The sequence below is a fragment of the Panicum virgatum genome, chromosome 9K (assembly GCF_016808335.1).
Source record: "Panicum virgatum strain AP13 chromosome 9K, P.virgatum_v5, whole genome shotgun sequence".
NCBI lineage: Eukaryota > Viridiplantae > Streptophyta > Magnoliopsida > Poales > Poaceae > Panicum > Panicum virgatum.
This window is the reverse complement of record NC_053144.1, coordinates 51,911,616-51,939,484: the sequence shown is the minus strand read 5'-3', so window position 1 is coordinate 51,939,484 and position 27,869 is coordinate 51,911,616. Positions and strand designations below refer to the sequence as shown.

The following is a 27,869-nucleotide window of genomic DNA, read 5'->3' as shown; positions in this document are numbered from 1 at the left end:
GCACTCTTCAGTGGCGCGCGCACGTGAGGACCCAACGGCCTCCTGCCGTGGATGTCGGCCGGCCCTCCCTTTGTTTTTGTTCGGTGCTGTGCTGACTGCTGCTGCGGCCACTTCTCGTGTACTAGTCGTGTGGATTGCAGCTCGCGACTGGTTCTTATCATCCGGGCCGTCCCACACGTGTGTTGTGCGCGCCGGCTCAACTTGCACGGTGGCACGTGCCTAGCTCCAGCGCGAAACTCCCGGGCACGTGACAGCGATGCATTCTGTCTCCTGTCACCAACGTTTTTTTTTTGCGACGGGTTCATTGATTCCATGCAATCGACTAATCGAGGAGTGGCAAAGAACTTCGTTCCAAATTATAGGTCATTCTAAGAATCTTGGAGAGTCAAAGTTTTTTAAGTTTGACCAAATTTATATGACAAAATAATAATATTTATGATACCAATTAAGTATCATTAGTTTTTTTGTTAGCTATATTTTCATAGTGCACCTATTTGATGCCATAAATATTTATATTTCTCTCTATAATTTTGGTCAAACTTTGAGATAGTTTGACTCTTCAAATTTTTTAGAATGACTTATAATTTGGAACGGAAGGAGTAGGATTTGTTACTGCATTGTTCACGAGAAGTGGCACTCTATCTTGCATTGTTCACGATAAATGAACTTTATTTCCCTCCCTTTAGCTTGGATTCAGCTGGAGGATCTTCATGTCTTGTTATCTGTATTAGATAGGCTCGACGTTTTTGTCTTGAGATGTACGAGTTGTTATCTTTTTGGACCAGCTTTGCAACTTCTTTTCTACCGAGCGGTCACTTTCTTTTCGGTTTGGGAGTTGGCATAGATGCTTTTCATCCATGGGCAGCAAATCAAACATTTCAAAGCGAAAGGCTTAAGCACGACTACAACAAATCTCCAAGGGGTGCATCTTATGTCTTTTCCATGTCACCTTTTCTTTTCCTTGGCGATGCTTTTCGTACTCTGCTGGGCTCTTCATACTAAAAAGTACTCTCGCGCCGTGCACTTTGGACTCTGAAAAAGGATTAGGGGCTTGTTCACTGGAGTACTTGTTTCAGTTTGCAGGCTTCGAACCAAAAAAAAAAACTGCCAAAAACTGATCCTACTTTTTCTTTGCTTTAACGTTTTAGGCAGAGCTCCTGCCTTTTTCGCGAATTCGTGATAAAGAGCCAGGTGCATGCATGCATGTTCATGCTGCGGGATGTATAGGCAGACAAGCTGGGAGTTGAGATTTTGAGAGGCCTTTGTCTCTACGTCACTCGTTTTCTTTCTTTCTTTTCATTATCCGATACTAGATCCTTCCTTTTTCTTGATGATGATCTGATCTATTTTTTTTTAAATTTCTTCCAGCCACTCCTGTACATTCGGACCACCATGATCCTCTAGTTAATTGGCGTCCCCCTCGTTGGGAGTTGGGGCCGTTGATCTCAAGAGGAGTGGTCCCGGCCGGCACATCAACAAAGCTCAAGAAATACTGGAATCATTGGCTCATGATCCTCTTGCTATTGCTACTTCACCACTTGCAAAGTTCCCTGATGATGCCCTGATCGATCAATGGCAAAATCTCCGGCGGGATGCAATTTTTTTTCAAGCAGTACAAAACCAAAAATGTGCAAGATTTGATAGATTTATTGTGCGTTCGAAAAATGTACAAGAGCATCAGTAGTTCTTTGGCACATACTAGCTAGCACAGTTAGAAAAAATCGTTAGCAGGTCGTCTGCAGCTGCCCCTACGTGCTTTAGCTCCCAGAAAGTGTGGACCCTGGCAGCCTTGGACCTTCAACGAGACGAGTCGCAGACGAGGGAGCAGAGCATTGCTGCATTGGCAGCAAAGAGCAGCAGCAGGGCAGTTTTTTTTTTCACGGAGTTCCAAGCAAGGAATCCGTCGCGCGCGGACGTCAATGCAGCCATTAGAGCAAGTATTATGGTCGCCGGTTTGCTGGCTGGGTCCGACGTGGAGGGGTGAGAAATGAGGAGAGAGAAGAAGGCCGCCGTCTCGCGAGCAAGGAAAAACTTACCGGCGGTAAGTCATTTACCGGACCGCACCGGGAAAAATACCGAAAACCGGCGGTTTACCGGATTTACCGGTCGGTAAACCAATTCAAATTTGAAACCACCGAATTTCGTATTTTTCGACCGGTTTCCGTTGTAATTTCGGTGGAATAGGCTGCATAATTACCGAAAAATGTTGACCACGGTAGAAAACAACAAATTGTGTTAAGAGAAGTGTAATATTTTCAGAGAATTATATCTAATTCTTATATATAATAGTTCAATATGCATAATGATTTTCTTACAAAGCAAATATTAATAGAATTGACGCAAAACATATGTATATCAATACAAACCACAATCCAAATGCAATAAAATATAGGTTCAACTTGTTAACACAATTTATAGGTTCAAATAAAATATAGGTTCAAATAATACAAGTCTCAAATAGTTAACACATAATATACTCTAAAATTTTTATTTCGGTGTTTTCCCATAGGAAAACCTTACGACCGACCGGAAATTGTTGATGACTCCCATTGTAACGTCGAATCCTATAAAAAGGAATAAATAAAATGGTCCTTGAACCGTGTTGCCCCTCCACCGCTCTTTGATGTGCCACAATACTTGCACTTGAAACCCGATCCCCTTTTTTCTCCATGCTCCCAAACAGGGTCAACCATTTACCTGCAACGGTGCAACATTCATACACATGCACATGCATATTCACATACCAAAAAAACATGCACATTCTCAATTTGTCATAACACATGCATATTAATTTTCACATTTGTACTCATACACATACATAACAAAACATGAATAACAAATACATGCACATTCTCGTTTTCTAATCCATAAAAACATTGTATACTTCTACTAATACTTATATTACACTACTTGCTACCATAAAAAAATTCAAACAAAAAAAACCTTACCCACAGCAGCCGGATCCGGTCGGTAGGGAGAAAAACCGGTCGGAATCAAAGATTTACCGGCCGGAACTTCCGAAAACCGCAAAACCCGGAGCAAGCGGAAGCTACGCGCGACCGGCGACGAAATCCGGCCGAAACACCCCGATTTCCGCTCGGGAAATGACGGGAGCGGCCGGCAGCGGCACCGGCGCCCGCGCCCGCCCGGAAACCTCTTCTTGCCGGTCGGAAACCGCCTCCACGAGCGCGGAAACCGGTGGGATCCGGTCGGAAATCGCCGGGAGCCAAGGAGGGAGCAGCTCGGGTGTCGGAGGACTGGAGGAGGAGAAATGGGGAGGGTGGACGGCTGCTCGGGGCGTGCGAATGGATAAGGTGAGTCGTTCAACAGTAAAAGCTCATTTTCTTTTTTTTTTTACACAACATATGAGGTTACATTTCAACAAAAAATATTAGTCCAAAATGCTCATAAAAATGTCTAGTTTTTTATCAGATTTTTACCCTATTTTATATAATTTTTTTGAAATTTTCAAATTTGAAAACGGTAAATGCGAAATATCACCGAAATCCATTTCTCGGACACTACCGGTAACGGTAAATTTTCCGGTAAACCAGATTTACCGGTCGAAATTTTTTTCCTTGCCCGCGAGTCGCCCGTCCAAACCGGCTGGGAGAGTCTGCGCCTCCTCCTATTGGTTGAGAAACTAGCGTGGCAATAAATAATGCTGGGCCCCACCACTGTTCCGCGCCCGCTGCAGCCAGCGATCGGCGAAATTATAAGCCATGCTCTTATGCATGGGGTCATGGACGACCGACGAGGGCGCTAGTACATGGCTGCCGGCTAGCAGACAGACACACGGCTCGGGTGAATCGAAAGCCGCATTTTGTTTGCTGCCCTTGTTCCATCTTCTCCGCGTATCAGCAGCCGCCAGCCGCCGAGGCCAGCACTGCCGCCCCGTGGTAACGGTAACCGCCGGCAAACCGCGCCACCGACCAGACATGAAGCGATATGATCCTTGCATTACGTCTACTTGGGGAGTTGGGGTGTGTTTATTCATTCTGCAAAAATGTTTAAAGATGTAAACATGGCATTTGAAGTACTAAATGAAGTCTATTTGCAAAACTTTTTGCATAGATGAGTTGTAAATCGCGAGACGAATCTAATGATGCTAATTAATCCATGTTTAATCAATAATTAGCGGATGGTTACTGTAGCATCAATGTTGCAAATCATGAATTAAGTAGGCTCATTAGATTCGTCTCGCGATTTACAGCCCAACCATGCAAAAAATTTTATAAATAGACTTTATTTAGTACTTCAAATTAGCAAGATTTCTTTTCACTTTAATGCGTTTACGGCTTTTTTGCGTTTACATGTAAAGAACTAAACAGGGCCTTGGTCTAAAGAAAGCAGGAAACAAACCTTGTACTCCAACTACGTACTTTACGTAGACCACGAAGCTTAGCTCCCCGGCATCGGCGCATTCGCTATCGCGCCAACTAGAGGAATCCTTTATCTAAAAAAAAATGCAAAGCTTAATGTTGAGTTCACTTTTATGTGAAACATAATATTAAATTTAATTGGAAAGTAACTACGGTGGCGTACGAATATTATTTGGCCCGGTTTGGATCCACATAGCTAATTCATTAGCTGATTAGCTGGGTTAAACCGGCTAATTGGATAATTGCTATTTAGCTTGTTAGAAGAGATTTAGCTGCGCATTAGCCGATTCCGACTTCCGTTTAGATCCATCATAGCTAAAATTAGCTAACTACTGTCAGTTAGCTGGTGGATCCAAAGAAACCATGAGCAGAGTGCCAAAAGGACTCGAAAACATAGGAAACCAAGAAATTGTTGTTTTAATGTGGCGCAGGCAAAAGTTTCTTTGAAATTTGTAGAACATACTACTGTAGTCTTGGCAATTTTCAAGTTGTTGATTTCTTGCATCATATCCCCCCCCCCCCCCCCCCAAAAAAAACCGTGGTGGTTAAATGCAACGATATTTTACCCGCGAAAAAAATGCAAGCAAAATTCAGCATAGCGGGAACAGATAAGCGTCTGAATGGGCCCAGTCAAAACGGCCAAAGCCCCTCAGATCGCTAATCCCTGCGGGACCCACGCCAAACCCCGTATAACTTAACAAACCTCCCAGGCCCCGCAGCAGCCTTCATTTCGCATCCTCTGCTCTGATCTCGCCGCGCCGACTTCGCCGGCGACCCAGCAATGGTCGACGTCGACCGCCGGCCGTCGCTCCCGCACGGCCTCCCGCGCCCGCCGTCCCACGCCGCGGGTCTCCGGCGCCTGTCCACCCGCGCCTCGGCACCCAGCACCCCGCGCACGCCGGCTCCCCCGTCTCCCTCCGCCGCGGCGGTCCCCGCGCCCTCCCCCTCCGCGGTTCTCGCTCACCTCGCCGCGGCTGGAGTGCCCGTCCTCCCTGGCCTCTCCGCCACCGAGCTCGCCCTCGCGGAGGCCGCGCTCGGCGGCGTCCAGCTCCCGCCAGACCTCCGCGAGCTCCTCGCCCTGGGCGTGCCCTCGGGGGACGGCTTCCCGGACTACCGGTCCCCGGCCGGGCTCCGCCTCCTCCGCTTCGCCGCGCAGGAGGTCCCCGCCGCGGTCGCCGCCGCGCTGCCCCTCGCCCCGGGCCGCCGCCCGGGGCGCGCGGGCGCGGCGCCGCCACCCCTCGTCCCGCTGTGCGGCCGGCATTACGTGCCGGCGACGCCCTGCCTCGCGGGGAACCCGGTGTTCCACGTGTCCGACTCCGGCGTGACGTTCGCGGGCGCCAACGCCGCCGACTTCCTCCTCCGCGCGTTCGCCGCCGAGCCGCCCCCCGGCGCGCCGCTCCGGCGCCAGCTCTCCGCGCCGGCCCCGCCGGCGGCGTCCCCGTCCCCCGCGCCGCCGTCCACGGCGCGCCGGAGCCTGGACTCCGTCACCGGCAGGGCCCCGCGCTGGATCGAGTTCTGGACCGACGCCGCGGCGGCCGGGGACCGGTTCCTGGAGGTCCCCACGGGCGGCGCCCGGACCCTGAGCAGCGCCGCGGCGCCGGAGTGGCTGCTGCCGAGCCTGGAGAGGGCGGGCGCCGCGCTGGCGCGCGGCGGGTGGGGCGCCGGCGAGGTGGAGGAGATGACGGCGGCGGGCGGTCCCGACGGCTGCGGCGAGGTGCTGGCGCTGGCGCTGACGGTGGACCGGTGCTGCGGGGATCTTCGGAGGGGAGGGTGGCCCGCGGAGGAGGTGGTGGAGATGCTGGGCGCGCTGCTGGCGCCGCGGAAGGCCCGGCGGGCGGCGGCGGCGCTGCCGCCGGACGTGGCCGCACGGGTGGGGAGGCTCGCCGAGGCGGTGTCGCGGGCAGTCGCGTCCCGCGGCAGAGCGAAACCCCCGAGGCCGTCTTGAGAATCGGGGCAAAACAAAAGAGTAAAAAACCACTTTTCTTTGCATTTTTAGCTAGTTTCCTTTGGTTTAGAACCGTAGCTCTATTTGCTCCCTGTGATGGAGTACGCGCGTGCACGTGTGCTTGTACGCGAACATAGCAAGCACAGCACAGCACAGCATGTGCCTTGTATGTTTCCGTAGGTAGATCTACCATGTAGTGCATGTAGATATGTGAAAGAGTGAATGAATAAAGAAATTCCGGGGAGCAGTACTCAAGCAGATTAAAACTCTAATACTTTCTTCGTAATCCAACTTAGCTTTTATATAATTTCAACTCAAAATTATATAAAAATAGAGTTCCATTCTTTTAGAACTCTGCCTTTAAATTATCGAGACTAAAATTTGAGGCTGTTTACCAATATAACCATCATCGCTATCGCGCACGTTCCTGCACGCTGCAAAACCAAACAACAACGAACAGGGTGACATTAGATCGACGGTCACTCGGTCAGGGAACTTGAGGATCAAAGCGACTCGGCAACACAGCCGCCAGCTCGTCCCCAGGGGCCTCTCCTCCCTCGCCCGTCCGGCAACTCCATCGCGCGTGGCATGGATGTCCTTCTGTCTCGTGATAGGGGGCAAGTGTATCTCGACCGAAAAGCTGGAAAAGAACGAGGAACTAATCTGTCTCAACTCTCATGGAGAGTACTAACTAATCAGCGCACACACTGGCACACACAACTAATGAAACAAACTGTTGCTATCAGGGTCCGGCTGTTGTTTTTAGACCCAGCAGCCATCTTGTGTTACAGAGTAGGCCAGTAGGATACTGCTGAATAAATACAATACGGCCTCCCAAACATCTAACATGCTTCTGACGAATCACAATTGCAAAGCTAAGCTGCACACTGAAAGATGAAAGTGGCAGCTAGCTCAAGCAGCAGTGTACCATACTGTTACTGTCATCAGTGCCACCCAGCAAGAAGCACCTCCATTTGGGCTTGTCTTCTGCCACCGCTAAAGCTCTGTATACCAGGTCACATCACATAACCATGTATAATAAGACAGCCAGGCGGGGCCTCGGCAACAGTTTACCATTTGGATGCCTTGCAAAATTCGTAGGAGTTTATGCATTAACGCAGAAGATGCTCTGTTTAATGAATAATCACTCAGCCATTCCATGTCGACCATGTGGCAAATCTTCACCCTGTATGGCTGTATTACGGAATGCTCTCTATTTTGCCTCCCTCTTTTGCAGTGCTACACAATTTTGTTGTGAAGACTTGGGCAGTTCTGCAAAAGGAAGACGACTCCTGTTTGGTGTATTGCAGATTGAGATAGTCCTTAGTATGTCCTTCATTCAGATATTCATAAAACAGTTTGTAAACATGAAACTGTAAAGAAAGATGACACATAAAGGCGAAACTCACAGACTTGAGACTTCAAAGACAATATGTTTCCAAAACAGCAACCGGCTTTACTCATAAAGTGTCTTTCAAAGCCTTTTTGTTTTCCTCTTTCTCCACAGTAGTGGCCTTCCAAGTCTGACAAGTAATTTCTGTGATTAAGTTTGTTAGGCTATGCAAAAACTGTAGAAGATACTTCAAACATACCGCACGCAGAGTATAGCTCTAATTTTACAGAAGTTAGATGCTTCAGTTCTCTCCAATCACCTACGATGTGTAATTAAAATATGACAGTGCCAAAACAACAAGGAAGGCAGCAGAACAAGAACGGCTTACTAGCATCGGACTCTAAGGAAACAGCTCATTTTCAATTGACAACGAAAGGATAAATGGAAGAAGTCCAAGGACAACAAAATCTCAACTCTGGTAAGAGAGGCAAAGACTTCAATTGAAGTTGTTCACTGCCAGATCAAGGATATATGGCAGCTTTGCTTTTGCAAGACAAAGAACGAAACCATTCTATCATTCAGCATCAGCAAAATACTTCAACACATCATAAGCCTAGAAAAGCACCTTATATGGACGTAAATTTAAGAACTATGGTTTTTTGAGGAATATACTCAGGTATGGATTCTTGCCTACCACCACTTTTTCAGATCGGCTAAGTACAGGTCGGCATCCAGAATTTGTGCCGTCTGATCTTGTTCCTATCTTGCATCTGCATATATAACCTCCTGGAGTATTGATACAGACACCATTTTTGCATGGATATAATGCACTGTACTTCGGGTCTTCCTTACGCAGCTCACACTCATCTATATCTGGATAGAGTTAAAACGGATTAACATATAGTAAAAAAGGTCAGGAGGTGAGTTATTCAATATATTAAGAAATTACAAAAAAGGGAAACAAAATCTGTGCTCTGATTGCAAGGAACAAGCCGCTACAATTATGTATTGGCTAAACTTGTCCCTGTAGTTTATGATCTTGATTTCCATATCCTAGTCTACAGAAACTTTTTTGAATTAATAAATTATTACCTTGGCAGCCTTCGCGAAGATAAGGATTGCCCTCATAACCTTCAGAGCAGTTGCACAGGTACCCTGGCCCATTGCTTGCACTTATACAGTAAGTGTTTGTACTGACACAAGCATAATCCTTAGGCGCTATTGTCCCTTCTTTTGGACAGGAGCCGTTTCTAATGGCCCAGTCACTAACAACTGGAGCACCTCTAGTAGCTCTTTCATTGATGAACCGGTGCCCAACAAGGTCCTGTTTCCTGAAGCTGTACCACCCAACTTCGACAAGCATCGCGTAGAAGAATGGGCAGGTAAATTCAGGAAGAGAGACTTTTGTCTTTTTCCGGAGTAGTGGCTTTCCAAGTATGAAAAGTAAATTCTGTGATTAAGTCTGCTCAGCCATGCAGAAACTGTACAAGATAGTAATGTACAGTATGTAGAAGTATATCTCAAATTTTACAAAAAGTTTGATGCTTCTAATATCTCAAATCACCTTTATGGCATCTTATTAGAATATGACGAAGTGCCAAAAGAACGAGGAAGGTAGCAGGGAAAAACTGCCTACTAATATCTAACTCCGTTTAGATTCAAGTTCAAAACCAGAAGACCCAGGACAACAAAAAGCCTAACTCTGGTAAGAAAAGCTATGACACATTCTCAACTGTAGTTATTCACTTCCAGGTCAATGGATATCTGGCAGCTGTACTTTTGCAAGATAAAGAACTAAAAGATTCTATCTTTTGGCATCAGCGAAATACTTAAGTACAGTGCTTAACCTCATCAACACATCAAGTTATACTTAATGGTCAGGTGAACTCAGGGAGAGAAAATGTTGCGCAGAGAAAATATATAATATGTTTTACTGTTACCAAAAGTCTCCACAAGAGCAGTGTCCATCTTTAAAGTGGTGGAACCGGTTTGAATCACGGACAACGATCTCTCTCTCGGTAATTTTTGATATATATTTGGTAGCATTGTGACAATCCCCACAGACCCGCAAATTCTTGTATACGTGGAGCGGAGTTCTTGGAGGAGTATTTATAATGCCAAAGGCAATAGCTAATCTCTCACTATGATTATTCAAGATCTGTTCCTTTTCATCCTGCTCTACATCTTGTAGCACAAAACTATAGTCAGGAACATAGCCTAGACTTTTCATCTTGGCCAAAAGGTCCTGCAGCTCTCTCTGGATTTCTTCATGCTGAGGGTGGGGCTCTGTCTGGGTGCCACTGTAAAATACGTTTACTGATCCTTTCACCTCCATTGAACTCCATCCAGGGGTCTTTTGCAAATTCTGGCGCCTGACTAAAGACCTTACTGCATCAACTCCATTCCACTTCCCAATCTTTGCATACATATTTGACATCAGAACATAATATCCGACATTCTCGGGATCAAGTTCAAATAGTTTCTGTGAGACCACTTTACCCATTTCAACATTCCCATGAATCCTGCAGGCACCAAGCAACGCACCCCAAACAGCAGAGTCAGGTTTAATTGGCATACCTTGTATGAACTCAAAAGCTTCATCCAACTGACCAGCCCTGCCAAGCATATCTACCATGCACGCGTAGTGTTTTGCAATGGGCACGACTCCATACACATTTTGCATTGAATCAAAGAAACTCCGACCTTGATCAACTAAGCCAGCATGGCTACAGGCAGCCAATAATGAAACAAACGTGACCTGGTCAGGCTTAATCCCTTCTTGTTGCATTTGTGAGAAGAGATTGACTGCCTTCGCACCATGCCCATGAACCCCAAGCCCAGCTATGATGGCATTCCAAGGAGCTGTGCTCCTTCTAGGCATATGCTCAAACAAAAGCATTGCTTCCGCCAGCTTCCCACATTTAGCATACAAGTCTATCAGACAAGTATGGACATACACATCAAGATTTAATCCAGTCTTAATAGATAATGCATGCATCAGCAATCCCTGCTGAAATGCACCAAGGTTCGAGTATGCAGGCAAAACACTGACAAACGTCCCTTGAGCTGGCTTCAGACCCTCATGCGTCTGCATATGATTGTATGTCCTGATTGCATCATTGGCAAGTCCATTCTGCATGTACCCTGTGATCAACGTGTTCCAGGACACCACATCTCGAGCAGGCAAATTATCAAAAACCCTCTGGGCAACTTCAATCTTCGATAGCTTGGCGTACATATCAACCATAGCATTTCCAGCAATGATGTCACCCGCATCCCACCCCATCTTCATCACATAGCAATGCGCTGACTTTGCACCACGCTCATCCCCACACTGACCAACAGCAGATGCCAGGCTGACAAGTGTCAGCACATCAGGGGAAACCCCACTTTCCCTCATACCATGGAACAGCTCCACCACAGCAGCAACCTTCCCATCTTGCTCATATGCTGAAATGATCGAATTCCACGTGACCAGATCACGCGATGCCATGCCATCAAACACCCACTGCGCCTCCTCCAGCATCCCCAGCTTCCCATACACGTCGATCAAGGCATTATTCACAAATAGCTCCCCATCCAGTCCATGCTTCACCGCGTACACATGCATGGAACGAGCCAGCGCTCGATCGCCCAGCAGGACGCACATCGGCAGCACGCTCGAGAGCGTTACCGCGTCCCCGGTGACGCCCTCGCCAACCATCCTCCCGAACAGTGCCACCGCGTCGGCCGCCCGCGTGTTGCGGCACAGCCCGGAGAGCATCGCGTTCCACGCAGGCACGTCCCGCTCGGTCATTTCGTCGAACACCCTGCACGCCTCCGCGACGCGGCTGAAGCGGAGGTAGGCGTGGACGAGGGAGCCCGAGGCGAAGACGCTGGGGTGGAGGAGCCCCAGGCGGAGCGCGCAGGCGTGGAGTTGCGCGGCGGGGGCCGGGCCCGGGGTGGCGCGGAAGAGCGGCGGGAAGGTGAAGCCGTCGGGGCGGAGCGGGTAGGCGCCGGCGAGGAGGCGGCGGAGGAGCGGGAACGCGAGGCGCGGGGCGGCGGCGCGGGAGAAGGCGGCGACGAGGTAGTTGGCGAGGAGGAGAGGGGGCACCTGGAGGTGCGGGTCGAGGTGGCGGAGGTGGCCGGAGGTGACGAGGAGGGCGTGGCCGCCGCGCGGGAGCGCGGGCGATTGCATTGGTGGGCGCGGCAATGTGAATGTGGCATATGCGCTGAATTTTGCTTTTGGATTTGGTCGTGTGTGTGCTAACCATCGATTTCCAATTATTATGACAGTATAAACGCCTGTGGTGATGCCTCGAATTAGTTTGGAACTTTAAATCCTATTTGAAAGAAGATCATTTGTAGATAATAACGCCAACTATTCTCTAGGAAGATTGCAACATATGCGTATTGTTTTATCCGACACTACGATATCCTAATTATGCTAGTTTATTTTCTTGACCGTAATTTCAGTAAAAAATCGTATTAAAAATTTTTGTTTTTTTTTGATAGGGCGGTAGTTCTTGCTTTCACTTTGTACAGTGCAATATCTGTTAGAGAAATAGGCAGAATTCGGTATATTTTAATTTCAAATATTATTAGCAAATTCATAACATAACTTAGTGATCTCATGAAAACAAAATATGCACTTGTTCATGTTAATCTCACTAAAAAAAACATGAACAAGATAATAAACTACGGATGATTTAGAATGTACTCCTAGACGGGACCAGTGCCGGAGGCACCAGTTGCGTCGTTACCAGCTAGAATAGTCATACAATTCGACTGGCCTTACTTGATGTAGCCGAACAACATCGATGCAGAATGATGTTCGCAGTGCAGTCCCACGAACAATCACCAGGTAGTAGACGAAGTAGTCATTCAGGCCGTCAGGAACGTAGTCGATCAGTCCACCAGGAAGTAGAGGACATAGTCGTTCGGTTGAGCGCGTTAAGACACTTCCCAAAAACCTGATTGCCTCGCTATCAGTCAAGGCTATGAATCACTTTTATCAGTTACTGGTAACAATCAAGGTCATGATTCTCCAGTCATCGCTGTTAACATTTTAATGTCTCAGAATTATTGCATTCAACAATAAAAACATTCTCATCTCAGCACGTCTCACCGCCCGTCAGGCCACGCCCACGACCTCGGCGCCGCGAGCTTTATTGCATTCAACAATAAAAATATTCTCATCTCAGCATGTCACACCGCCCGTCCGGCCACGCCCACGACCTCGGCGCGGTGAGCGAGCGCGCGTGTGTGGTTTACCAATCTTCTCTTACCGACTTCTTAAGAGGTATACCTAAGGTTCACCATTTAAGTCGGTTGAGATCCTCAAATATCCATACAGAATTAAGCATTTGATTTCCTAGCATTTATTAGTGGACTTTTAATTCTTAAATTGTAAATAAATGGGCCAAGATCATAAATTCCAACAATATCCCCATCAGCACAATGCATGACTAGTCATATGGAGTGTGCATGCTCGTGAGTTCTAAAAAGATCCTTGATGTTAATATATGAAGGAATATGATCACTTACAAAATGGTAGAAAAATATTGTGAGCGGTGGGGGCGAAAGGAGGGATTTACGGCAGAGGACACGACCTGTTTTACGGCAGGACTCTTCCAGTACGAGTATCCGAACCTTGATTCCTGTACGACAACCAGCAGCTTGGGTCTCCTCCGGCGAGGTGTCGGGTCCAAGGAAATTTCACCAGAATGATTCATCTTGGAACGCGAAGATGACTCAAACTCTGCAAAAGGAAGTCGCAATGTTTGGAGTAGATCGGTAGCAAAACCTCCGGCAAAAAGCAAGACGAGGTTTTGATGCTTACGTCCCAAAACCTGCCTGCGCCGATGGATTCTACCAACGCGCCCATGGCGAAGCAAGCGGTCTCGTCGTCGTCGCGCGCCCCCGACTTGATCAGCGGCCTGAACGACGACCTGCTCCTCCACGTTCTCCGCTTTCTGCCCGCGGGGAGTGACTGCGGCGACCTGGTCCGCACGTCCGCGCTCTCCAGGCGCTGGCGCCACCTCTGGAAGTGCGTCCCGGCGCTCCGCTTCGCGGCGGGGGTGGACGTCGCGCCGCGGGACGGCATGCGGTTCAACGCCATCGTCGGCGCGGTCCTCGCCCGGCGCGTCGGCGGCGGCGCCCGCCTCGACGCGTGGCTCCGGCTCGCCTTGGCGCACGTCGCGGGGTCCTTGGCGCCGCCCCCGGGTCCGGCGGGTCCGCAGCAGCTCCTCGGCGAGCTGCATCGCCGCGCGAGCGCCGCGGCGATAAGGCTCAGCCTGGGCCACGCCATGCTCCAGCTCCCCCTCCCCGCCGCGGCGGCGTTCCGCGAGCTGACGGAGCTGTCGCTCTCCAACGTCGCGTTCGCGCGCGGCCAGGGCGGCCGGCTCGGCGGGTTGCTGTCGTCACCGTGCTGCCCGCGGCTGGGGAGGCTCTCCCTGGAGGTCCTGTCCGGGCTGCCGGAGCTGCGCCTGGAGGCCGACGCGCTCGAGTCTCTCGAGCTGGCGTTCCTCCTCGACCTGAGGCGGCTCCACGTGGACGCCAGCAGGCTCCGGGTCCTCTGTGACAGACCCGCCGAGTTAAAACGTTTAATTAAGCGTAATTGCAATTATTTGAACGCATCAGACGCATTAGTTTAATTAAATGTAATTTGACAGGCTGTTTCCAACCCACAGGCCGATCGAAACACACCAGAAGTCTCGCACGAATGCGAGCGCAGAAGGTACCAGCATGATAAAATCTTACAAAAATAGTAAATAATATTAAAATTTTTACAAAACAACTTTAAATTTAAAATTTACAAAAAAAAGATAGCAGCGGAAAAGAATTTAACTTACAGAGTATTTTTACTAGAGAGTATATAAAACAAACTAAATAAGTCGAGAACTACCGAGATGTGAAGACAAGGCGCCACATCGAGCCCACCGATGTGAAACCTAGTTAGCTCCTATACCTGAAATAGGATAAACAACAAACTCTGAGCAACTAATACTGTAACGTCCCGCCTCCCCGAGGCCGGGCCCGTTTACATGCCCTGGGCCGGGGTGTCACATGCTCACCCCCTTAAGAGGCCGACGTCCTCGTCGGTTAATCCAAAGCCAGGAACATCCTCTCTTAGCCACGTCCCGTACGTCCAGTGCCAGCAGCCCATATGCCACGTCCGTGCGTCTAGTGCCAACGGTCCCTGTGCCACGTCCGTGCGTCCAGTGCCAACGGCGCATCATAGATGCCCGCGCACTGACCCGCCACGCGCCCGTGCACATGCCGGTGGCATCTGCGCCCCACGCGCCCGTGCTCATGCCTCCGCACTTACTCCCGTACGTGCCCATGAAACCGCGAGAGTCGGCTCTGATACCATTCTGTAACGTCCCGCCTCCCCGAAGCCGGGCCTGCTTACATTTAGTTGCTTTCTAGGACATAGACTGTCCTCACAGACTAACACCAGTCTTTTCTGCACACTTTATCCTCACTCGTGCGCTCCCGGGAAGAACTTCCCGGTCGGTCACCCATCCCCAAATTTCTCCGGGCCAAGCACGCTTAACCTCGGAATTCTTTGGAGACCGGCTTCCAAAAAAGAAGTTGCAACTTGTTAGTATGAGTATCCTATTAATCCTATTAAGCCCTGGACCGGGGTGTCACAAATACTCAGTAAGACTTACCTGACCCATGAGTATAACTTTGCCACATAACTAGACATGCAAGACCTTTGGCTGGTGATTATTTTGCAGAAAACAGCGACTAAAGTAATTCCTTAATTTCCATATTTTAGCTCCAGATTCTATAATAATTAACTATAGTCCAATATTTGCTTAAACCAACTATAGCAAATATAGTGGTGCAATCAATAATAATTCAATGTGTTCATTATTATATATATATATACCTCATCATTCCATCGTAACACTACGATGCGATGCAGTGATCAAGGTGTTCATATTCGAGAGCGACTGACGGCGAATCGATTCGATTTAACCTTGCAAGGTGAACCTAATCAACACGGCACGTATTTGCCCCGTCGGACGATACATGCCAACCATTCCCCTCCCCGACTCAAATTACAGGAACCATCCCAATGGCATATGGTCAGCCGAGCTCAACGTGAGACCACTAAAAGTAAACAATGCATCCCCATTTCTCCGCGACTACTCGACTACCCCAGGAGTTGGGTGCGGGTTCCTGTACTTTCGAAGCAAGGCAGTACTTGGCTTACCGGTTTCGACTACCTCCTACTTTCAGTATGCGGTTGGTATAATTCAAACATGATCAGCAGGGCCAACAACGGTACGGTCCTTAATCGACACAGACGGGACTAAGACACCCGGAAACCCTATCCTGCTGCCATGCCTATATATCATCATCACTTCCCGTCCGGTCTCAAGCTTCCATTTATATCAAATTCAACAACTCGGAATTGGATTATAAAATATTATATATCTCGCGAGTAACCGGAAATTACTCGACTTCTAAACATCCTATTTCTCGCGAGTGACCAGAGATCACTCGTCTTCTACCGGGAACCAATAAGCATAGCACTTCTATCGTCCTAAACATACTAGTATAATTCAAGGGAATCTAGAGATCATGCAACTAGGGTTCCAAACAATTTCTAAACCTAATGCATAAGTAATAGAGACATGTATGTGTCATAATTTAAAATAATAGGATGTGCACCGGGGCTTACCTGAGGGTAACACTAAGTTAGTGTTAATATTAACAAGGCCTTGGGCCCTTCCGACTATTGGGCCGGGTCTTCACGAATCCCCTCTCAATCCTGCTTCGCGATACTGAGCTTCACGATCCATCTGCAGTCGACGTTCTCACCATGTATTCTATATGAATGCATATGAAATGCCAATTAATGTACATGTATATAAATAATGCGGATAAAATTTCACAAACACGAAGCAACTATTGGCCGAGTATAAACGCTACGATTCTCATATAATTACGACTGTCGGCCCTACTACTACCGATCAGACCGGTATACCAAACCGGTCAGACCGGTCTGGCCTGTGTGTGACTCGAGACCAAAAATCCGGAGTATTCGGACGTATTCTCGGAGTATTCGGACTCCCAAGCCCGGAATATTCGGACATAAACTCGGAGTAGCTAAACCACTGCAAACCCGGAGTCTCCGGACCCATACCGGTCAGACTGGTCCAAGCACCGGTCAGACCGGCTTGTCGAAAATAAACCCTAGCTAAGTCATATAACACTGGTTTAGCTCTCTAATTTAATTTAACCTGATTCTTCTTAATTGTAAACTATTCTTTAATTTCCAAATAAACCAACACATGAAGAATTCACTAACACCTCAACTATGTTTTTTAGGCCGGAAACTTGTGTAGTGGACTACACATGCCTAAACTAAACCACTGCCTCGGTTTCATAATTTTTGAACTAACAGATTTGCCGAAACTAATTAAATGAGTCTAAACACCACTTAAACTCTACTATGGGCAAAAAGGACATTTCGCAAGAACAAACATTTTCCCCTTGTAGATATAGACATAACCAATCTAACAAAATTGACTTTGTATTTTTACCATTTTCCTTGATTTATTAGGCAACCTGCAATTTTTGCTGAAATAATAAAAATTAGAAACCAACCAACGGAGACTCCGGGTTTTACCCCAGATTCTCCTGACACATTGTCCGGAGTTTCCGAATAATTGTCCGGAGTTTCCGAGATCCCTAGTCCGGAGAATCCGGACGTATATCCAGAGTTTTCGGGTATACCTAAACAGTAGCCAACCTCGCGCACCCATGGTGAATGGCGGCGCGCGCGGCGCACGGAGCGGCGGAGAAAAGGCCGGGAAAAGGGTGGGGAAGGTGGAGGAGCTCACCAGGAATCCATTTCCATGGTCGATTTGGGTGGAGGAGGACAGGAGAAGCGGATCGACGCGAAGTGGCGGAGCTCAGGCGGCGCTCCCATGGCGGTCGGCGGTAGGGTCGTCGATTCCCGCCGGGAAAGGCTCGAGCAAGGTTCGTGGAGGTGCGGTGGAGGTGCGGAACACGGTTGTGGAGGCTCTCGCGGAAGGAAATGGATGAACGGCTACCGAAGATAGCTGGGACGGTGAGAGCAGGGGCTCAGCTCGAGCTCGGGCTGAAGGGAGGAGCAAGAGCTGAATGAGAGAGATAAGGACGGGAGCAGACAGGTCGGGGTAGGATAAGGACGTGGGTGGTCCGAAGTATCCGGGCACATTCCCGGAGTATCTGGGGTGTTACATCCTCCACATCCGGGGCTGCTTCATCTGGACGGAGGAGACCGCGCGGGCCGGCTCGCTGGCGACCATCCGGGCGCCGGCGCTGGAGGAGCTGGCGTGCCCCCGCACGCGCGGCACGGAGCTTGTCGAGCTCGATGGGTGCACGAGCGTGCGGCTCCGCGGCAAGGTTTGCGTCAGGTCGCACCTGCGCCCCTGGTGCGACGCCGGCGAGAACGACTTCGCCGTCGAGCTGCTGCGGAGCTGCAGCTCCGCTCACCGCCTCCACGTCTGCCTCGAGACCCCACCGGTATGCTCCAATGCTCCGCCGCTCCCGCCATTGATATCATTGAAGCATCGCGCCATTAACTTAATCCTTGATGATGTCAGAGAGACTGGCTGAACCTGGAGGAAGACGTGATGGCGGAGATACCGGACCTCCCTCACGTCACGGACCTGACCGTGGAAGTGAGCTCACCGGGCCGCCACGCCTTCGGCGCCGGCGTGGCCAACCTCCTCGCGCGGTGCGTCAACCTCCAGCGCCTCCGCGTAGACCTCGTCGACGGCGTAAGCGATCGATCGATGGATCTCGAGGCTCCTGCACATACGGCTGCATATATGATCCGATCCGAGTCTTTTTTTTGTGCTGATTTCGCGTTGATTTCAGATGGAGTTCAGGCGGAAACACCCGTGCCTCCGCGAGGGCTGCGCCTGCGACGAGCCGGGCGAGCTGGCGGGACGAGAGGATCGCGCGGCCGCACCTCCGCGAGGCGGCGTTCGGCGGCTTCGCCGCGTGCTACCACCTGGCGCCGCTGCTGCTCGCGGGCGCCCCGGGCCTCGAGGCGATGACCGTGGCCGCCAACGGCCGCGAGCTCGCCTTGCTCGGGAAGAGATGGCGGCCACGGATGAGGCTGGAGAGAATCCTGGAGTCGCGGCTGCCTCGCTCTCGGGGGAGGTGGGCGGCCTCCTGCAAAGGTGATGCCGCAGGTGCGCCAGCATACCGGTGGGCTCCGGCCATAGCTGGTGGAATGTAGTGAGTTAGCATTAGGGCAAAGGCAATGTTAAAAGGTAAACCTTAGCATTAGGGCAAACCATTGCACCTTCTCTCTGCTCTCAATCGGAGTTTGAATGGTTGGTTGGAAATGAGGTGACAGAATACGGTTGAAGATGTGGCAGGAATGGTTTTTATTTAGGAATGCAAGCGTTTGCTTTGGACTTTGTTCTCCTTTTCTTGATGGTACAGCAAAGCGAAGCATATTTGCAACACCATGGACATCACGGCAAGAATATGCACGCCAAAGCAAAAGCTCAAAGCTTTATTAACCTAATGCGGGGTGTTAGCATAATCGCGAGGACTGAGAGGAGTAGTTTAACTCATCTCTTGCCCAAGTGCAGAAAAGAAAATTCGCTAGCGACTCCACGGAAGTCTGTGCAGCGTCCACAGCCACCTCATGGAGTTTGAGAAATTGAACTAATGAGCCACGATCAGTACTGTTGACGCCTTTCAGGATCAACGCACACGAACGCACTCGAACGTGCGGCGCGAAGAGGCAGCTCGCTGCAGCGCCTCCTGCGTAGACCGGTCCCTTGGAGCGGTCAGACCGGTCGCCGCCGGCAGATCGGTGACGAAACCTACGAACGTTAGCCCGGGAAGACCCGTCGGGCAGGCGCACGTAGGGTTGTTCTAGGGTCGGCAGGCCACCTAGAACGCCCTCAATCGACGTAGAGACGACGGAGGAACAACAAATAGTAGATTGGAAAAGCTAGGGCAGGAGAAAAAAATAAAAAGATAAAAGTTGTATTGATTTGATTGATTGGATACATAATCGGCCGTGACCCTTTATATTTATAGGGTGGGTGGACTTATCCCGCAAGAAATCCTATTATAAGATCTAAATCTATTAAAATCCCTAGTTGTACTCGGATTCCACTTGGACCGGTCAGACCGGTCGACCCTACCGGTTAGACCGGTCGGCTGCTGCCGGACGGATTACAGCGTCTGACCGGTCAGACCGCTAGGGCGTACCGGTCAGACCGGTCGGTATTGTCGAATGCCAATTTTGGTTGTCAACATATGCCCCCTGTTCTTTGGCAAAGCTTGCGTGCCAAAGAACACTCTTCTGGACCAAAATTGTCTAAGGGCAATAACAATTTATCGGTCGTATCTTGCTTCTTCCTCAAGTTGATGATGAAACAACTTGCTTGGGCTTCCATACCTGCTTCATGGTCGCCGACCTTTCTGGTATAACCTCTGCTTGCTGTTCCATGGACTCTTTCTTGCGCATCCTTTGCAGCCTCTTCTTTTGGGTGTGAGACAAACCTGAAGGACACCACTTCGGTTGTAGATATTTTGAATCTTGTTTTATGTTCTTCTAACACTCCTTGCTGCAATCAATATTCTTTTTGGCCAGATTATCGTTAATCGGTCTTTGTGAAGCAAAGCTTGGATATATAAGAGGATAATGAATATAATATGACTGCATGTGCATCCTACTATAATCCAAAGGCGTATAACAAGGATACCAGCAATACCATGGAACAATTGGTCCATTAAATGACTTACCTTGGCTCAAACTCGATTGCTCTTGAGATGATGACGGCTTTGTATTCTTGATTTTGTTCGGCCGTTCCCTCTGCCTCTGGACGACTCCTTTCTTCTCATATTTGGCCAAGAGTTCTTTAAAACTCGGCCTTTCTTTTTCTTTCTTGTTTCTGGAATTCTTTTCAGAATTTCCAGAGCGACCGGTCAGACCGGTTTCCTGACCGGTCTGAGCAGACCTGGCGCCCTTTTTCTGTTATTGCCCCCTGAACGCTGAATTCTTCAATGAATCTTCAGAGACCTTCTTTGCTGGAGCTTCCTGATGAGATTTCGAAAGCTCAGACCTTTCTTCACCAATAATTATATTTTTTCCTTTTGTTGATTCGGCTTGATTTGACCGAATTAACACTTTAGGATTACTCAATTCAAGCACATGTGTATGTGCAGGGAAAGAATTCTGATCCACTTTCATTTGTGGAACAATTATTCGGCCTTCGTTAACAGCCGATTGAATTTGCCTTCGAAGCACATTGCAATCATTAGTCGCATGAGAGAAAGTATTATGAAATTTGCAATAAGCTCGCCACTTTAATTCTTCAAGCGGCGGTATGACATGCGACATCTTGATGTACCCATTCTTATATAATTCATCAAATATCCTCTCACATTTGGATACATCAAAAGTAAATCTTTCTTGCCGATCTTTATGAATCGGCTTAATAGAACCGCAAACGCAAGGTTTATCATTAGAGGACCATACAAATTCAGCGGTATAAACATCTTTATCTTCATCGTCCGAACAATTGGAATCACACCCGAGCACATAAACAGGACGATTAGGTTTTTCATTGGACTTTTGAGAATCTCTAGCTTCTTTAGCTCGGCTTTCGTTAGCCAGAGCCTTTTGTAAGACTTGACTAACATCTAGAAATTCTGGTCCCTCTAGCTTTGCTTTATGAAAATCAAGTAAACCAGCAAAAACTAGATCAGCTAAATCTCTATCAGAAATTGTCAAACTATAACATCGGTTTCTAGTATCTCTAAATCTTCTAATATACTCAGAAACACATTCATGTATCTTTTGCTTAACCGATGTGAGATGTGACAATTTCAATTCAGTTTCACCACTAAAGAAATAATCATGAATTTTTTGCTCTAAATCAACAAAAGTGAAAATTGAATTGGGTGGCAATGAAATAAACCATGTAAATGCAGCACCCGATAGAGATAAAGGAAATAACCTCAATTTATAAATATCATTAGTGCTAGCTTCACCACATTGTATAATAAATTGACCTATATGCTCCGATGTAGTTCTACTATCATCACCAGTGAATTCGGCTTTGCTGATTAGCCGAATTAGTCACAATAGCATTATTAGTTGGAATTGCCGAACTACGAATTGTCTTATCGGTATTAGATGTAGACACATTATTACCGACAGACTTCAAACCAAGATGTATTTCAATTCGGCTAAAACGGTCATCAAACATATCATGTATATGTTGACCAATAAATTCCAACTTATTATTCACATGAGAAGAAACAACATCATCTATAGCATTAGCTATTTCATAATTAAGGACAGGCTGCTTGTTCTCATCGAAATTTACTTCAAATTGTGAAGCATCGAAGGCGGCATCCGTAGTGACCTTCCCTTGTCGATCGATAGAGAAGTGCGAGATGTACTGGTTCATGACTTCTTCTTCCAGCTTCTGGATCTCCTTCTCCTTCTCTTCTCTGATCTTCTTCTGGATGTCATCAAGAATCTTCTGATGCTCGACTGGAAGTTGTTGAATATTCGGCCTCCGGATATTGGCAGAATCAACCTCACCAGGTTTAGGAATACCGGTCATGGCAACCGATTTATTTTTTCTTTTCCCCAGTGGAGTCGCCAAAAAGTATGTTACGCCTTTCAGGATCAACACACGAACGCACTCGAACGTGCGGCGCGAAGAGGCAGCTCGCTGCAGCGCCTCCTGCGTAGACCGGTCAGACCGGTCCCTTGGAGCGGTCAGACCGGTCACTGCCGGCAGATCGGTGACGAAACCTACGAACGTTAGCCCGGGAAGACCCGTCGGGGCAGGCGCACGTAGGGTTGTTCTAGGGTCGGCAGGCCACCTAGAACGCCCTCAATCGACGTAGAGACGACGGAGGAACAGCAAATAGTAGATTGGAAAAGTTAGGGCAAGAGAAAAGTAAAAAGATAAAAGTTATATTGATTTGATCGATTGGATACCTAATTGGCCGTGACCCTTTATATTTATAGGGTGGGGTGGACTTATCCCGCAAGAAATCATATTACAAGATCTAAATCTATTAAAATCTCTAGTTGTACTCGGATTCCACTTGGACCGGTCAGACCGGTCGACCCTACCGGTCAGACCGGTCGGCTGCTGCCGGACGGACTACAGCGTCTGACTGGACAGACCGCTAGGGCGTACCGGTCAGACCGGTCGGTATTGTCGAATGTCAATTTTGGTTGTCAACAAGTACAATAGGAAATGGAGCCTGAGCAAGCGGAACTGCTTAGGCCACTCGCAGATTATTGATTCGGCCATCTTCTCGAACGCAGTCAGTTTTCTTTTTCACCTTAAAAGAGCAATATTTTAAATATTAGAGCATGCTACTGTCAATAGCTAGCTGTAGCATTAGGACAGAGTTAGACCCTTCATCTTCAGATTAATCAGCTAGGTTGCATGTATTTGTTGCCGATCTCTTGTGTGGCCGGCACACCTCAGGTTGCAGACCGCTGAGAAGTGAGTTTATTTGTCGTCATTTGTCACGACGGGCTTTGTACCAGCTTCCAACTTGATTTGGGATTTGTATATGTATCAAAGGATTTGTGACGGACTCGTCTGGTCCTGTGCATCAAAGGCTGTTTCATACAGTTCATTTGTATTTGCATACGGATTTATTTGTAATATAAAAATCTTGTTTTGTTAGTCAAGATCGTCAAATATCCATCGCCCGTGATACCGCACCCTCCCTCACGTATCACGGACCTGACCGTGGAAGTGAGCTCACCGTCACCGGACCGCCACGCCTTCGGCGCCGGCGTGGCCAACCTTCTCGCGCGGTGCGTCAACCTCCAGCGCCTCCGCGTAGACATCGTCGACGGCGTAAGCGGTCGAGCTCCTGGCTTGTGTGCACATACGGCTGCGTATATGATCGAGTCTTCCTGTGTTAACTAGCAAAGCGTCGTAGTACTGTAATTGATCCAGATTTTAGTTCTTCAATAGAGTAATAATTGTTGTATGTAACATAGTGTTAGTGCTCAACCGCATTGCGTGGGTTAGTTAGCCTCTCGGATGTCTTCTTTCGGCATCTCGTTGAGTTAACCTTTTTTTACATAATTTCTTGTTAGATATCTAAGCAATTTTCGGTATATTTTAATTCCAAATATTAATATCAATTTCATGATATAGATGAGTGATAATGTGTGTACAAGATATGTGCATGTGTTCATGTTATTCTCACTAATAAGCATGAACAAAGAATTAAACCAGAGTAGGTTTAGTAAGTACCCCAAGGCGGGACCAGTGCCGGAGGCACCGGTTGCGCCGTTACCAGCTGGAATAGACATGCTATTCGACTGGCCTTGCTCGAAGTAGCCGAACTATGTCGATGCAAGAAGATGTTCGCAGTGCAGTCCCACGAACGGTTACGCCGGGAAGTAGTCGAAGTAGTCGTCCCACGAACGGTCACGCCGGGAAGTAGACGAAATAGTCGTTCGCACGAGCGGTTACGCCGGGAAGTAGACGAAGGAGTCGTTCAGGGAGCGAGCAGTCGCGTCAAGACGCTCCCCAAAAACCTAATTGCCCGCGTTCCGTGCAGGACCTTCAGCGAGCAGAGGTTCCGGAGGCCCTGCTCTCGCTAGACCTGTGCGCGCAGTGCTAGCGGTGGGGAAGGCAGAAAGCAGCTGAGGGAGAAGGGAGAGGTCTCCTGAAGAGGAGTACCTGGATGAGTGCTTGAGATGAGTGAGGATGAGAGGAGAGGGTGCTGATTTATATAGGCACGAGATGCCTCAGGTTCAACGAACCTGGACGTCATGAATGGCTTTGATGAGCGGCAGTTAATGTGCCTCAGGTTCAACGAACCTGGACGTCGTAAAGAGCCTTCAATGTCCGGTCATTAGTGACGACATTAACCCTATGTTTTAATACTCTTTACTGCAAAACATCCTTCTCATCTCAGCACATCACGTCGCACCGCACCGCACCGGCACCTGCACGTCACGTCCGGCCGCGCACGCGCACGCGCACGCGCACCGCCCCGTCCGTCCGGCCGCGCCGCGCCGCGCCTCGCCTCGCCTCGCCTCGGCCTCGGCCTCGGCCCGGCTCGGCGAGGCGAGCGAGCGCGCGCGTGTGGTTCACCGTCCCCCTCTTACCGGCTTCACAAGTGGTGTACACGAAGTCCACCTTTTAAGTCGATTGAGATCCTCCTCAATTCCCGGTACGGAATTAAGCATTGATTCCCTAGCATTAATATTGGGCTTTAAATTCTTTTAATGCTTTAGAATGAATGGGCCAAGCCCATTACTCCAACAATCCCCACCAAGAAATTCAAGCTACACTAGAAATGCCCTCATTCCCTCATTGATATACCAGTATTCGACAGAGACTGTTAAGTTGAATTTCCATCTAGGACAAAGGCTACACTTATTCACAACTATGCAATGGACTATGCCTTGAATTGCCAGTTTTGTGCAAATAAGTTTGACCAGAGCCCTACACTGGTACTAGGCTGCAAAAGCATCCCCGCGGTTTGGAGTTTATAAGTCATACTCCAGGCCCTTCATGAGTTTCTAGAGAATACCCAATTCTCATAAACCATGATCAGTGGTCAAACTCATATAGGTGTGTTCCTTTCAGATGTTCTGTAGGACAACATCTTTGTTTCAAGAAAACAACTCATTTGTTTAAAAGAAACCACCTGGCACACATTAAGGTATAGACCAACCTGCCATACAGATTAGAAGAGAAATGCACCTTATACACGGAATGAGCCCTTTTCACAAAGGTTCTCTTCTCACAGTCAGACTTTAGTTTGTTTCACCATCCTAATTCACGGGATCTCCGATCACATAGGACAGGTTTCCACTATAGAATGACTCACGTGGGTCTCAAGCCCAATTCTATAGATGCATTATCTATCACATTTCGTGAAAGACCCTTTGTAAACTGATCTGCCAGATTTTTAGCCGTCTGAATATAGTCCTGGGCTATAACTCCGGAGTTTCTCAATTTTCTGACAGATTTCAACCGCCTTTTCACATGTCTAGATGACTTCATGTTATCCTTTGAACTATTCACCTTGACAATTACCGTTTGATTGTCATAGTTCATTAGGATTGCCGGTAACGGTTTTTCAACTATCGGCAAGTCCATAAGGAGCTCACGAAGTCACTTAGCCTCAACAGTGGCGGTATCTATTGCTGTGAGTTCTGCTTCCATAGTTGACCTCGTTAAGATGGTCTGCTTGCAAGACTTCGAGGAAACAGCTCCACCACCAAGTGTAAACACATATCCACTTGTGGCCTTTATCTCATCAGCATCAGAAATCCAATTTGAATCACTATACCCTTCTAGTACCCTTGGGTACCCGGTGTAGTGAATTCTATAGTTCATTGTCCCCTTCAGATAGCGCATTACTCTTTCAAGAGCCTTCCAATGATCATCTTCCGGGTTTGAAACAAACCGGCTCAGTTTGCTTACAGCAAACGAGATGTCAGGTCTTATAGCGCTCGCTAAATACATTAATGAACCAATGATCTGAGAATATCTCAGCTGATCTCGCATTATCCTTTTGTTCTTTCTAAGAATTAAACTGGCATCATATGGTGTTGAGACAGGTTTATAGTCGCTATAACCAAAGCGACTTAACACCTTCTCCACATAGTGAGACTGTGTAAGAATCACCCCACCATTGATCTCTTTTACCAGTTTTATATTAAGGATAACATCAGCTTCTCCCAGATCCTTTATCTCAAAATTTTGAGATAAAAACTCTTTGACTTCCTTAATCACATTAAGGCTAGTGCCAAAGATCAGTATGTCATCCACATACAAGCACAAAATCACTCCTTCAGCCCCACCATAGCGATAGTACACACATCTGTCAGCTTCGTTCACAACAAAGCCGACAGAGGTCAAAGTTCTATCAAACTTTTCATGCCACTGCTTAGGCGCTTGCTTGAGACCATATAAAGATTTTAACAACTTACAAACCATTCCTTCTTGACCCTTTGATACAAACTCATCCGGCTGATCCATATAGATCTCCTCTTCTAACTCTCCATTGAGGAAAGCTGTCTTAACGTCCATCTGATAAACGAGAAGACCATAAGAGGCTGCCAGGGAAAGTAACACTCGAATTATGGTCAATCGGGCAACTGGTGAATAAGTGTCAAAGAAATCTTCTCCTTCTTTTTGGGTATAACCCTTGGCCACAAGCCTAGCCTTGTACTTTTCAATAGTACCATCTGGCCTAAGCTTTTTCTTGAACACCCACTTGCATCCAACCGGTTTACATCCATAAGGACGTTCAACGACCTCCCAAGTTCCATTAGACATAATAGAATCCATCTCACTCCTTACTGCTTCCTTCCAATAGTCAGCATCAGGAGATGAATATGCCTCTTCAATGGTTCTGGGTGTATCATCTATGAGGTATACAATGAAATCATCACCAAAAGACTTTACAGTCCTTTGTCTCTTGCTCTTTCTCGGAGCATCATTGTTATCCTCCTCAGGATTTTCTACAAGTGTATGTTCATTGTGTTCTATCGGCTCAGCAGAGCCATCATCCTCGATGAACTCTTGCCTAGATGAACTTGTTTCATCTCTCATGGGAAAAATATTTTCAAAAAATGTAGCATCTCTGGACTCCATTATAGTACCAACATGCATGTCAGGTACTCCAGATTTCACTATTAAAAATCTATATCCAACGCTGTGAATAACATAACCTAGAAAGATACAATCCACAGTTTTAGGTCCAAGCTTACGTTTCTTGGTTATTGGCACACTCACTTTTGCCAAACAACCCCATGTACGTAAGTATGACAGTGTTGGCCTTTTCTTCTCCCATTCCTCGAATGGAGTTATCTCTTTATTCTTTGTAGGAACACGGTTTAGGACATGACATGCAGTCAATATAGCCTCACCCCACCATTCCTTGGAAAGTCCCGCTGTATCTAACATGGCGTTAACCAAATCCGTTAGAGTGCGGTTCTTTCTTTCGGCAACCCCATTTGACTGAGGTGAATAGGGAGGCGTCCTCTCATGAATAATACCATGTTCCTCGCAGAATAAAGTAAATAAATTTGAGAAATACTCGCCACCACGATCTGACCTAACTCTTTTGATCTTTCTCTCAAGTTGGTTTTCTACTTCAGCTTTATAGATTTTAAAGTAGTGTAAAGCTTCATCTTTTGACTTCAACAAATAGATGTAACAAAATCTAGTAC

At 47.9% G+C, this 27,869-nt stretch overlaps 4 protein-coding genes across 14 annotated transcripts; 3 read left to right on the top strand and 1 right to left on the bottom strand.

The window, feature by feature from the left end:
* The first annotated feature begins 5,093 nt into the window (after nucleotides 1-5,093).
* On the top strand, nucleotides 5,094-6,577 carry LOC120648785 (translation initiation factor IF-2-like). The gene has a single exon (XM_039925444.1). It carries the CDS (start codon nucleotides 5,164-5,166, stop codon nucleotides 6,325-6,327), a length of 1,164 nt encoding a protein of 387 aa, XP_039781378.1. The 5' UTR covers nucleotides 5,094-5,163; the 3' UTR covers nucleotides 6,328-6,577.
* Nucleotides 6,578-6,966: 389 nt separating this feature from the next.
* On the bottom strand, nucleotides 6,967-13,671 carry LOC120652131 (pentatricopeptide repeat-containing protein At4g33990-like). 11 transcript variants are annotated; one of them, XM_039929858.1, is made up of 5 exons: nucleotides 13,482-13,671; nucleotides 8,753-13,400; nucleotides 8,355-8,533; nucleotides 7,737-7,850; nucleotides 6,967-7,619 (listed from the first exon to the last, which is right to left on the bottom strand). In XM_039929858.1, exon 2 carries the CDS (start codon nucleotides 11,835-11,837, stop codon nucleotides 9,597-9,599), a length of 2,241 nt encoding a protein of 746 aa, XP_039785792.1. In that variant the 5' UTR covers nucleotides 11,838-13,400; nucleotides 13,482-13,671; the 3' UTR covers nucleotides 6,967-7,619; nucleotides 7,737-7,850; nucleotides 8,355-8,533; nucleotides 8,753-9,596. The 11 variants fall into 11 exon arrangements, with proteins under 11 accessions (XP_039785792.1, XP_039785791.1, XP_039785788.1 ...); XM_039929857.1 differs by having other exon boundaries at nucleotides 6,967-7,599; XM_039929856.1 differs by having other exon boundaries at nucleotides 7,049-7,619; nucleotides 7,920-8,533.
* LOC120648108 (FBD-associated F-box protein At3g52670-like) lies at nucleotides 13,525-18,262 on the top strand. The gene is made up of 2 exons (XM_039924866.1): nucleotides 13,525-14,211; nucleotides 17,921-18,262. The coding sequence occupies exons 1-2, from the start codon at nucleotides 13,525-13,527 to the stop codon at nucleotides 18,260-18,262; spliced, it is 1,029 nt and encodes a 342-aa protein (XP_039780800.1).
* On the top strand, nucleotides 17,870-19,085 carry LOC120652132. The gene is made up of 3 exons (XM_039929860.1): nucleotides 17,870-18,169; nucleotides 18,250-18,426; nucleotides 18,527-19,085. The coding sequence occupies exons 2-3, from the start codon at nucleotides 18,280-18,282 to the stop codon at nucleotides 18,836-18,838; spliced, it is 459 nt and encodes a 152-aa protein (XP_039785794.1). The 5' UTR covers nucleotides 17,870-18,169; nucleotides 18,250-18,279; the 3' UTR covers nucleotides 18,839-19,085.
* Nucleotides 19,086-27,869: the final 8,784 nt, after the last annotated feature.

Bases quoted from the DNA above. Each gene is read 5' to 3' on its own strand.
- LOC120652132 (XM_039929860.1), top strand. From the start codon at position 18,280: ATGGCGGAGATACCGGACCTCCCTCACGTCACGGACCTGACCGTGGAA. The intron at 18,427-18,526 runs GTAAGCGATCGA...CGTTGATTTCAG, and splicing joins GCGTAGACCTCGTCGACGGC to ATGGAGTTCAGGCGGAAACA.
- LOC120648785 (XM_039925444.1), top strand. From the start codon at position 5,164: ATGGTCGACGTCGACCGCCGGCCGTCGCTCCCGCACGGCCTCCCGCGC.
- LOC120652131 (XM_039929854.1), bottom strand. From the start codon at position 11,837: ATGCAATCGCCCGCGCTCCCGCGCGGCGGCCACGCCCTCCTCGTCACC.
- LOC120648108 (XM_039924866.1), top strand. From the start codon at position 13,525: ATGGCGAAGCAAGCGGTCTCGTCGTCGTCGCGCGCCCCCGACTTGATC. The intron at 14,212-17,920 runs GTCCTCTGTGAC...ATCTGGACGGAG, and splicing joins TGGACGCCAGCAGGCTCCGG to GAGACCGCGCGGGCCGGCTC.